Raw genomic sequence first — 12,184 nt, 5'->3', positions numbered from 1 at the left:
GGTGAACCTTCTCCAACTCCTTATCCCACTCATCGCGAAGATCCTGAACATCCACTTTACGATATTCCAATAAATATTTATAAAGACCAAGTACAGACCTGCCGTTCTTTAAATATCCAATTATTCCCTCTAGCAATCTAGGAGATACTGAAGCACTCAAAGCTGACCATCCATAAATAGACACCCAAAGACTGTAAATTTGAAGATATTGCCATTCAGCACTTGCGGATTGGTGGTTTCTTAACAGCGATACTGATACTAATGACAAAATAAAAATAAAAAATACTCCATCCAATCCTATTAACTGGTCTGATGCATAAATACCACTTTCAGTCCGTTTCTCAAACAGGTCTTCCTCTCTGTCTTCAAATCTGGGTTACCCCATAGACTTAATTTAGCATGAACACATAGGTCAAAATATAACTGACGAAGCAATATAATCAATGCCTTTCCAGCTGCTAAAACTGCAGGGGGAAATACTCCTTTCCTTTTTATATACATAGATTCTAGCGCCATCCATCCATAAAGTGATGTACATCATTTCTGTGATCAGGTCTTTGCAGGGGGGGGGGGACACTTACCAATCACTTGTATGAGCAAAAATATATTCCTTATGGTAGAAGGAATATAACCCTAAAGGCTTTCATCTGATGCCGCTGGGCAGGTGTCCCAGACTCTGAGCTTTCAACAATAAAAAAAGGAAAGTATATAGACCTAAGAGAAACTTTTGGGGCAAAATGTTCAAAATCTAAGTGATGTCTGTGAAATGAGAGCGAGTGTGATGTAATCACCTTGTGAATTTTTCCTGATACTGAGCAATGCTCCATGTTGCCTTTAGACAGCAACAACATCAGTGTGCCTGTGCGTGTGTAAAATCAATATTTTTGTGATCCCCACAGTCTTGACTAGCAGGACATAGCTGGCTTGCAATGGTAAGCATGTTGTTGGGGGTGCCTGTCTCTGTAATTTTGTATTATGCCCTGTACCCCATGGCAGCCATTTTGTGTTATGCCCTCTCTCAAAATTCCAAATGTGCCCACTGGTCTAAAAGGTTGGTAACCTTGGTATGAACTAAGATAGCGAATATTAATTCCTCATTTCAATATGGAGAGCTGCATTTTTAAAGAGAGAAAAAATGAGGTGGAGAAGTCCCTCAAATACACTTCTGAAATACCGTGTTAAATTTTTGAAAATATACTTGGGGAATGTATAAAAGAATACCACATAATTTTTCCATGGCAGGATATTCATATTGTGTAGTAACCATACTCCAAATACTAAGCCTAAATAACAGCCACCTTACTAAACTGAGAAATATCTCTGCCATCAATCTGTTTAGATTCGATTTGATCATTCGAGGACCTGAATCATCTCTAGGAACCAAAATACCCATGCTTTCGTTGGCTACTTGTGGCAAACTCTCTCCATACTAAACCTTGACATTTTTCTTCCTCTTCACTCTAACATGGCTGCTTTGACCTTTTGCACCCACAAGGACATCGAGGTCGCTCCATTTGGCCCTTTCACAATGTGAAATGCATTTGGCCGGGGCGTTCCCACAGAGGGACTTAATGGACGTGATTTGTTGCTTTCGCTAAAACAACAGCACGCAAGGGCCTCGTGCCAAAAGCAGAGCTGAATTCTGTGCCAAAGGCTTCAGGCTGTGACCCTATACTCGCTTCCCTGGGAGTGAGTTTCACTGAACTTGGTGCGGCTCACTTCTAAGCCTAATTCAAAATAATCCAAATAGGATTTGGCTATTACAGTGGTACCTCGGGTTAAGAACTTAATTCGTTCCGGAGGTCCGTTCTTAACCTGAAACTGTTCTTAACCTGAGGTACCACTTTAGCTAATGGGGGCCTCCCATCGCCACCGCCACCGCCACCGCCACCACCACCGCGTGATTTCTGTTCCCATCCTGAGGTAAAGTTCTTAACCCTGAGGTACTATTTCTGAGTTAGCGGAGTCTGTAACCTGAAGAGTCTGTACCCCGAGGTACCACTGTACAGTGGTACCTCTACTTACTAATTTAATGCGTTCCAAACGCACATTTGTAAGTAGAAAAAATTTGTAAGTCGAATCCCATAGGAATGCATTGGGAGAAAAAATTCGTAAGTAGAAAAAACCCTATCTAAAAATTTGTAAGTAGAAAAAATCCTATCTAAACCGCATCCAAGATGGCGGACGGAGCTCCATTCGTAAGTAGAAACATTCGTAAGTAGAGTTATTCGTAAGTAGAGGTACCGCTGTATATCCCTGTAGCGTTCCTGCTCACCTGTGGGTGCCCTCCAAGCACCCAGATCTACGCACTAGACTTCCTTTCACACAGCGGATGAATGCATGGTGACTGAGGTTGGGGCTAGCAAGTGCACTATGGGGCTGAGGGCTAAGGAACACAATCCCACTGCCCCCAACATGGCAACTGAAGATGAGGCAGGGGGCAGAAGTCCCCCCAGCAGTGCAGCAACAAAACTGCTAGCATACCCCTCAACTGTCCTGTTTTGAACAGGGCATCCCAGAATTACAGAAGCCACCCTGGCTTCTGATTGGATACTGGGATGCCCCCTTTTGATCCCCATGAGAACATGACCTCAAAAGACACCCATTTTGGGGGGCTGTGCTCTCTTGAGGGTCACCTGGCTGCCACAAGAGTGCAGCCCCGAAAAATGTGCATCCCAATTTTCCTCTGCAACATTTTGGAGGGTCTGTTATGCTAGAACATGGATAGGCAAAGTAAGGCCTGGATCCGGCCCAATCGCCTTCTAAATCCAGCCCAGGGGAGGTCTGGGAATCAGTGTGCTTTTGCATGAGTAGAATGTGTGTTTTTATTTAGAATGCCTCTCTGGGTTATTTGTGGGGCATAGGAAATTCATTCATTGTTATTTTTTCAAAATATAGTGCGACCCCCCCACAAGGTCTGAGGGACAGTGGACTGGCCCCCTGCTGAAAAAGTTTGCTGACTAGAAGGATTCCTTCTGATTATACCACTGACTCCTATCAAAGACTTAAAACTGTGGGGGGGGGGGGACAGGAACCTTCGGAGTCTATCTGAAAAACAAACAAACGTAAAACAGGTAAACAAAATCAGTCTGGATGCAGAGTATGGCCAGATGGACCGGGAATAATAATAATAATAGTCATCATGCAAAATTTAGCAGTCCTTGCACAATTATTTCCAGACTCTCGGAGCGCTCACAGACTGTTGCTATTTTCAGGTGGGTTTCAACCTGGCAAATTTGGGTTGTGCAATTATAATGGATTGGAGCTCTTGTGCAACAAACCCACTCCCCTCCTTGCCCAAATCAGACTGTTTGCTGGAAGGAAAGTAATGGAGAAATGCACTGGAATGCGCACATAATGTCTGCTTGGTCCAATGCCATCTAACTTCCCCCATAAACCAATCAGGAAGAATGCTTGAAAAACAACAAGAAACAGGTGGCCTGGAAGCAACCTTGAATATGCTTGATGAAGTATATCATCTTGTGATATTCTTATATTCTTGATGAAGTATATGAACTTGTGACCCAACAAGAAAAACACAGCCTGCTGGCTGTGTGCACTGTGGCCTGGCAGGTGCTTGGCAATGCCACTGAGTTGTTTTTTCCATCCTCTGATGGCAGGCAGCAAAACCAGCACTAATGTCCCTGGCAAGCAGCCATTCAAAACTGGCGAGCAGCATTTACCTTGGTGGGCCACGGGCTCGGCAGGTCTGCGTTATGCAAAGGGACTGAGAGGATGCAAATCGAAATCGAAGGACGCTTTTCGGGAGTTTTCTTTGGAAGAATTCAGCAGGATCCTTCTCAGCATGCAACTGAAAGTCAAACAGGGTCATAAATCACCAAGCAACAAAATGGCACAGCTGAGTATTACTAACAAGGAAGGTCAGGATTTCAGAGGCAGGAAATGGGCGCTTTCCGAGGAACCGCTTCTCCACTTCCCAGTCCCACCCTATTTTTCATCCTTTCCCTAGATATATATTCCGCCCATCCTTCCTTTAGCAGAAGGCAAGATCGTGGTGATCCCATTCTGCACCGTGGCTTGACTTCCCCATAGCTGCTTCCACCATGAAGAATGAAGCTTGCTCGCTGGCCTTTTTCAGAGCCGTCTTTGCCGAGTTCTTGGCCACCATGATATTTGTGCTTGTCGGGGTGGGCTCGGCCTTGAATTGGCCGTCGGCACTCCCAGGGATGGTGCAGATTTCCATGGCCTTTGGCTTGGCCATCGCCACCCTCGTCCAGTCCGTGGGCCATGTCAGCGGGGCTCACATCAACCCAGCGGTGACAGTGGGCCTCCTCGTTGCACAAAAGATTTCAGTCGTGAGATCGGTGGCCTACGTTGTGGCTCAGATGGTGGGAGCGATAGCTGGGGCAGGAGTGATCTACCAGCTCGCTCCACCCGATGTCCGAGGGACCCTGGCCGTAAATGCGGTAAGTGCTGCTGACACATGTATTACTATTGTCCTGGATGAGAAAAATGACAAGGGGTCAGTTCATCATAACATGTGAACCATCCCCTTGCCTAAAGCCAATAGGGGTAGGCTGGAGAGGAGATAGCTGGGGTGCTGCCAAAAAAGGCTGAGCTTCAACTGCAGAAGGTTTTTGGCAGCTACGGTATACAAAAGGATGTGGAGTTCAGCCAAGGGATTGGGCTTCTCCTCAGCTATCATCAGAGCAGTCGAAGTTGCTTCTGGTTATTTCAGTGGCCCGGCGAATCTAGATCATCTACAGGCTCCCCAGCAGAGTGCTATGAAAACTTTGTTACACCGGCATGGTCTTGATTCCATGGTCTCTTTGAATCTTTAAAGGTAAAGGGACCCCTGACCATTAGGTCCAGTCGTGGCCGACTCTGGGGTTGCGGCGCTCATCTCGCATTATTGGCCGAGGGAGCCAGCGTATAGCTTCCAGGTCATGTGGCCAGCATGGCAAAGCCGCTTCTGGCAAACCAGAGCATCACATGGAAACGCTGTTTACCTTCCCGCTGTAGCGGTTCCTATTTATCTACTTGCATTTTGACGTGCTTTCAAACTGCTAGGTTGGCAGGAGCTGGGACTGAGCAACGGGAGCTCACCCCGTCACAGGGATTCGAACCGCCGACCTTCTGATCAGCAAGCCCTAGGCTCAATATCACCATCCCAAGGGAATGCATTCCCTTGTTTGACAAAGTGGAAAGGGATCTTCCCTGGCAACGGCAGCCATAAATCCAGAAACAGAATGAAACATCACAGAAGTGACTAAGGGCTTCTCCAGACTGGTGTGCTTTATTGTGGACATCTTCTGCAACATATTCTCAATGATTTTTCAAAAGAACACTGCAAAGGGAAAGCAGTATACTTATAGGGCTGTTGCAACCCATACACAGTTTAAAACTGAGGATTGATCAGCTTAAAGATGCTGTTGGGGTGTCTCCACTCCCCATCGTTCACTGAGGTCCACCTCCGAGGGCCTTCTGGCGGTTCCCTCACTGTGAGAAGTGAGGTTACAGGGAACCAGGCAAAGGGCCTTCTCGATAGAGGCACCTGTCCTGTGGACGTTAAGGAAATAAACAACTATCTGGTTTTTAGAAGACATCTGAATGCAACCTTGTATCGGGAAGTTTTTAATGTTTTATTATATGTGCTGGAAGCTGCCCAGAGTGCCGGGGGAAACCCAGCCAGATGGGCAGGGTATAAATAATAAAATTATTATTATTGAGACATAACGAAACCACCAGAAACCACGCTTTTTAATCTCCAAAGTGCTCAAAGAGGTCAGTTACAGGTTTTCCTTCAAAGAACAGGGGATGTCGGCCAACGCATCTTGCCAAAGAAGAGTGAGGGAAAGCAGCACTTGCCAAAATTCTGTGCAACTGGGACAGGGGGGGGGTCTCTGTCCTCCATTGCATCCAGCCCACCCTAGAGCAGGGATGGGGGCAACCTGCTGTTCTCCTGATGTTGGCACTCTCCAATTCCCAACAGCACCAGCCAGCATGGCCCGTGCCATAGAGAACCAGCACTGGGTGCTTCTGGCGATGAGGAAACTCGCCGACAGGTTAGCAAGTGTAGAAGCTTCTAAGCGCACTTGTTTTACCCAGATACAGTACTCCTCTTTCCTTTAGAGGTTAGCTGCTGGCAGGGCTCCAGAGAACACCAGCACGACTTAATTACTAGACTCTCGATTTCTCCTTTGGTGCTGATCCTGCCAGAAAAAGACACAGCCATTTGGGCCTGGGAGGGCTTGCGAGACGATCAGGCGCATGGGCACATAATTAGCTCCATCATTCAGCAGGGCAGCCCGTCCATGCTAAGCCGGCAAGTTGGTGTTCTATGGTGAGCCCGACCAACCCTTGGAATTGTCAGCTGTCCCTGGAAATCTACCCCATGGGGGCCAGCTAACTTTTGTTCACTAAATGCTGCCACCCGGGGGGTGGGGGGGTGGGGTGGATGGATGATAATTGTGTCTGCTGTCTCTCTCAAAGGCTGCCTCTTCCCATGCTTTCTCCTCCTTCACAACTTCCCTAATCTTTGCAGCTGCACAACAACACAGGAGCAGGACAGGCAGTGGGAGTAGAGCTGATTCTCACCTTCCTGCTGGTCCTCTGCGTCTTCGCCTCGACGGACAGCCGCAGAACTGATGCTGTGGGCTCGCCAGCGTTAAGTATCGGGCTGTCAGTCACAACCGGCCATTTCCTAGGGGTGAGTGTTGTTATCTCAGCCGGGCAGAGCAATGGTACAGGGTGTGATCCTCAGATGAGATGGCTCCACAGTTCTTTACCATTGCATTCCAGCAGGGGATGCTATGGCAACTGGATTGGGGGCATACATGCCAAGTTCCTCTCTGAAAAATAAGGGACCGGACCGGAAGTAGCATGCCGGAAGTAGTGCGACGGCCATTTTGGAACTGGGCGGAGCATGCTCAGAAGTGACTTTTGATGCTGCTGTGCCCAGTTCCAAAATGGCCGCCGCACCAGAAGTCGCGCTGCAGCCATTTTGGAACTGGGCAGAGCAGCATCAAAAGTCGCTTCTGAGCATGCTCCGCCCAGTTCCAAAATGGCCACCGTGCCAGAATAAACTGGGAAAAAACAAAAAAATCTGTTTTTTTGGCTGGGGACAGCCGGAAAAGCGGGGGTTTCCCGGGGAAAACAGGAGACTTGGCAGCTATGATTGGGGGGCGGGGGAGGCAGGTCCCTGGTGCCCCCTATTAGCCAGTAATAAGTGTATGGAGGGACCATGTGTGTAGAACCAGTGGCCTGGTTCCTTCATATAAAAACTATCCAGCATTTTGCTAGTGAAATGGTCAAGAAGGCCATGCTGTAGAGGGAAGTGAGGACAAGATGGGGCTTGTCAACCTGGGAAGGTTGCCCATCTAGGTGAAGGAAAACTCTAGTCCTAAACCTCCACTGCCTTGAGGGATATCTTCAGGAGAAGAAAAGGCTAAGGAAGGGGTCAGCAAACTTTTTCAGCAGGAGGCTGGTCCAGTGCCCCTCAGACCTTGTGGGGGGCCGGACTATATTTTGAAGGGAAAAAAGGATGCAAGAGCCCCACGAGCCCCACCCGGTGGCTGCTTACCTGTGTCTTGCGAGTGGCAGGGGCTGGCAGCAGTGGAGAACAATGGTGGCTGCTCGAGCGCTGCTGCAGCTGGCCCCAACAAAGCCCAGCCCCCTTCCTCCTGTAGGCAGGGCGGGGAGAAGCTAGGAGGAGGGAGGGAGGAGGCGCTGTCGCTACCACCGTGTGAGGGAGAGGGAAAGAATGAACGTGCTGGCGATCCACGCGGCAATTCCTGGACCGTCTGCGGGCCGGATCCAGAAGGCAATTGGGCCTGATCTGGCCCGCGGGCCTCAGTTTGCCGACCCATGGGCTAAGGGGTAGACTCAACACACATCTGGAGTGGAGGTCCTAAGACGGTTGGATGGCATCTTGCACGTCTCTTTCCAGCAACTCCTGCTTCCAAGCTGGGCCAGACGTATTGCTCTGCTTTCCTTTGGATCACATCAGCGAGGCCGAGAGGGGGCTTCCTGTCATCTGGGTAACCCAGGACCTCCATACCCACTGGCCAGACTTGTGCTCCAGGGAGGTCACGTCAGCGCTACTATTGCAGCGGTTTGACTTCACCCCTGGAGGCGCACTCCGTTGTTTCTGTGGGTGCCCATAACGACAATTACTGTTGTTGCTATTTGATTTTTGTACCTGTCCTTCACCCAATGGAAGCTGGTCCACTGGCGTGAATGGGGCACTCTGTCTGCCCCTAACCAGCCCCCCACCTGCCTGCTTTCCAAGCTTCATCTAAGGCTAGGGGTGGCACTGGTTGTCATATTCTTCCTCCTTTCTGTTGCCATCATAGAACTCAGCAGGAAGGATGGGAGCAAAGCCAGCATCAGTTGGCTCTGCCTGTCATTGGCTCTTTGGCGACACCTACAGTTGACCTCCCTGCCGTCTTCCCTGCCAGTCGCAATGGGCACCAGGCCAGGCTGCCACTACCTTCACCGCTAGGCCCCAGGGCGAGTTACTTACAAAAACATTGCAATAAAATATGGAAAGCTGTTAGAACCTTTTTTGCTCTACCCATCATTACACGATGACATTTCCCCACCATTATTACCTTCCAGATCTATTTCACGGGCTGCTCAATGAATCCTGCACGGTCTTTTGGCCCCGCTGTCATAATGGCAAACTTCCAAGATCACTGGGTAAGTGCTTCCTTCCAGTTGCCACCTGAGGCTTCAAAATCAGGCTTGTGATGGGCCCTGATATTTCTAGGAGATGAAGGACACAAGTAGACATTTCTACCTTGCCCCACATTTTCCAACGTTTCTCCAATGAAAATAGGGACATCCTGTTGCATAATCATGGTAATTTTATTATTTATACCCTGCCCATCTGACTAGGTTGCCCCAGTCACTCTGGGTGGCTTCCAACATATATAAAAGCATTTAAAAAAAATCAAACACTAAAAACCCCTAAAAAACTTCCCAACACAGGGCTGCCTTCAGATGTCTTCTAAAGTTGCTTATCTCCTTGGCTCAGGGGGTCACATAACCCTCCAAGTGTTCCTATTTCCCTATTTTTCTTAGGATGTCCCTATTTTCATTGAAGAAATATTGGAGGGTTGGGAGTTATGAGACCCCCCCCCCCCAAGCCAAGAAGATAAGTAACTATAACAACCTTTAGAAGACATCTGAAGGCAGTTTTTTTAAAATTATGTTTTATTATATGTTGGAAACTGCCCGGAGTGGCTGGGACAACCCAGTCAGATGGGCAGAATATAAATGATGATGATTATTGAATACAACGTCTCTATTTTCATCAGAGAGACGTTGGGGGATATGCCATATCGTCCAACATTTCTCCAAAGAAAATAGGAACGTCCTACCATACCCTTCAACATTTCTCTGATGAAAATAGGGACATCCTGAGAGAGAAAGGGACATTCTGGGATCAAATCAGAAACCAGGACAGCTTCTGTAAATACACAACTGTCCCTGGAAAATAGGGGCACTTGGAGAGTTTGATTTTCTACCACCCTCATCTTCAATTAGCATCAGATTTCCAGGGTGCTAGAAAATGGGTGTAGAAAGGGCAAGATCCTGGCTTCCAGGCCCTGGCACACAGATGAATGGCCGATGCCTTAATTAGATGTATACAAACAAGACTCAATTCTTGTCGGGCTCTGCCTTAATTAAAATCAGTTGTTTATGAAGTACGGGTGTGGAAATTGATAGATGAGCTATGGGCCTTATCTTAGGGCCCCCGTTTAGACAATCTGTTATCCTGAGATAATCATTCCTCCGTTTGCTTCAGCCTTTAATTTGCTTACATGCTCAAGTGATAAATTAGATGCTGGAGTAATGTGAAAGGAAGTCAACCAACTCTAGCAAGATCAGGGACTCGATGTGGCTCACCTTTCTTTCAGCCCAGAATAAGAACCAGAAGAATCTTGGTTCACTGGAATTCCTTAATGGGTAAACAATAGTTTCCAGAATTCTGGGAATTGTAGTTCACCTCTAACAGAGCTGCAAGTCACAGTACCCTTAACAAACTGCATTTCCCATGATTCCTTGGAAGAAGTAACGTGCTTTAAATTATGGGGCGGGTCTATGGTCTAGGACTCTAGGTCTTCCACTATGCTTTTTCACAAAAGGGTGCTGGGCTCAGAATTGTTGTTTTTAGAGTCTCCTGTGATTATACAGAATTGGAACAAATAGTACTGTTGTGCCCCGAGAATTGCATTATAGGGATCACAGAGACATTTCAAGGCTCAACTCCTCCCTAGGGGTAAAATATATGCAGTGATTATACGGCAGTGGCACAAGAGGGATGCCATTATGAGCTCAGGGGCATCAGTCAATTGTCTATAATCTCTAGCAGCAGCTCCAGTTGATAATGTTGATTTGTGATGTCAGGAGCTGACGTTGGCCATAAGTAACAGGAATAATGAGCACAAAACGTAAGAGAATTTCAGAGTATAGCTACATCGTGCATGGATCCAGAACCATTTCCTTTGAACACCTTGAGACAGTTCCTTAGCCATTTGACTCTGCTCTGGCCTACTGCTATGTCCCAATGGGATGGGCTATAGCAAGACTGCATTTGGCAGCAGAACATGGGTAGCATATCTTGGCTCCTTGCCCCATAATCCCATTAAGCATTCTGAGCAGAGGATGGAAACCAGAAGGACCCCCAAGGTCCCTTCCAACTCTATGATGGTGTGGTATACCTCAATAGCACCCCTACTGGCCGAGAAGGGGGAAAACAGCTATGTAGCGGCTCCAATTGGGAATTATTCCATTGAGGAGTGACTCACCAAAAATCTATGTTTTGTTTGCACTTCTTCAGATCTTTTGGGTGGGACCTCTGGTGGGCGGTATTGTGGCCTCTCTGATCTACAACGTCATCCTCGCTCCTGACACAAGAAGCCTATCCGAGAGGCTTGATGTTCTGAAAGGGACCTACCAACCTGAAGATGACTGGGTGGAGAAGAATGATCAGAGGTACTCAACGGAACTGGTGGAGAATCGCAGAATCATGGAATCATAAAACTGTCGAGCTGGAAGGGACTCCAACGGTCATCTCGTCAAAACCCACTGCCAAACATCTCTTACTGTCAGAAAGCTCTTCCTGTTTCGTCAGAATCTCCTTTCTTGTAACTCTCAAATCTCCTCTAAATCTCCTCTCATCCAGGCTAAACGAACCCAGCTCCTTCAACTGTTCCTCATCAGGCTTGCTTTCCAGACCCTTGATCATCTTGGTCACCTTCCTCTGCACACGTTGCAGCTTTTCAATATGCTTCTTCAATTGTGGCGCCCAGAACTGGACACTGGTGTGGTCTGACCAAGGCAGAATAGAGAGGGACTGTAACGTCCCAAGATCAGGAAAGGAAGTAACTTTGTGCTGCATGAAGAAGCACTTTTGTCTGGCCCGAACCTCCCAATGTTCAACTTTCTTGGATGCCCATGAATTCTAGTGTTACGAGAGAGGGAGAAAAACATTCCCCCACCCACTTTCTTCATACCATGAATAATGGAATGAACCCCCACCATTTCTCCCCTTACTTGCCTTTTCTCTAAACTAAAAAGTTTTAAGGTGGAAGGGAGTAGGTTAAGAAGGAGCTACTCTGCACCACCCCTCCAGGCAGATAAAGGACCAAACAAAAACAGTACTCACGCCATCCCTTACAGACCTGCAGATCAGCTCCCAGCCCTGCCCTCATCCCTGATTTTTCCTACCATCTCCCTAGGGTGTTGCATTGGCATCCTTTCATATACTGAGCGGGTGCCTTTGTTTAATAGCCTTCTATGTGCCTGGAGCATGGGAAGTCTCAGCTCGACGTCCAACGTCAACTGAGGCATCTAGTCTTTTGACATTCCCAGGGCTCTCCTTCCCGGCTCTGTTGTTCAGTGAATGTAGATTGTAAGCCCTTTGGAGGCAGAGACTCCGTTACTTCTGTTCAGTGTCTAACACACTGCTAAGGCTAACCTAAATGTTAAATGGCAGTAATAACAATAAAACAGTAATAAGAAATGGGGCAAAGGCAGCAGCAGCATCAAACTTGCCACCACGCAACAAGCCCATGCCGGATTTACATATAAGCTAAACAAGCTATAGCTTAGGGCCCCACTCTTCTTGGGGCCCCCCAAAAAATCTAAATAAAAAAACCCACTGGATGTATATTTCCAAAATATAAGGTAAAAAACAAATAAAACAAAACTTACA

General features: G+C 47.5%; 1 protein-coding gene across 1 annotated transcript; it reads left to right on the top strand.

Moving 5' to 3' along the window:
* Positions 1–4,064: 4,064 nt before the first annotated feature.
* LOC148686733 (aquaporin-5-like) lies at positions 4,065–11,008 on the top strand. The gene is made up of 4 exons (XM_088664382.1): positions 4,065–4,427; positions 6,506–6,670; positions 8,581–8,661; positions 10,808–11,008. The coding sequence occupies exons 1-4, from the start codon at positions 4,065–4,067 to the stop codon at positions 11,006–11,008; spliced, it is 810 nt and encodes a 269-aa protein (XP_088520508.1).
* Positions 11,009–12,184: the final 1,176 nt, after the last annotated feature.

The sequence above is a fragment of the Zootoca vivipara genome, chromosome 2, assembly GCF_965207765.1.
Source record: "Zootoca vivipara chromosome 2, rZooViv2.hap1.1, whole genome shotgun sequence".
In the NCBI taxonomy this organism is placed as follows: Eukaryota; Metazoa; Chordata; class Lepidosauria; order Squamata; family Lacertidae; genus Zootoca; species Zootoca vivipara.
The sequence above is the reverse complement of the archived record's forward strand: the minus strand, read 5'-3'. Positions and strand labels throughout refer to the sequence as shown.

Coding starts and splice junctions, on each gene's coding strand:
- LOC148686733 (XM_088664382.1), top strand. CDS start 4,065: ATGAAGAATGAAGCTTGCTCGCTGGCCTTTTTCAGAGCCGTCTTTGCC. Junction 4,428..6,505: donor GGACCCTGGCCGTAAATGCG/GTAAGTGCTGCT, acceptor TAATCTTTGCAG/CTGCACAACAACACAGGAGC. Junction 6,671..8,580: donor CAACCGGCCATTTCCTAGGG/GTGAGTGTTGTT, acceptor ATTACCTTCCAG/ATCTATTTCACGGGCTGCTC.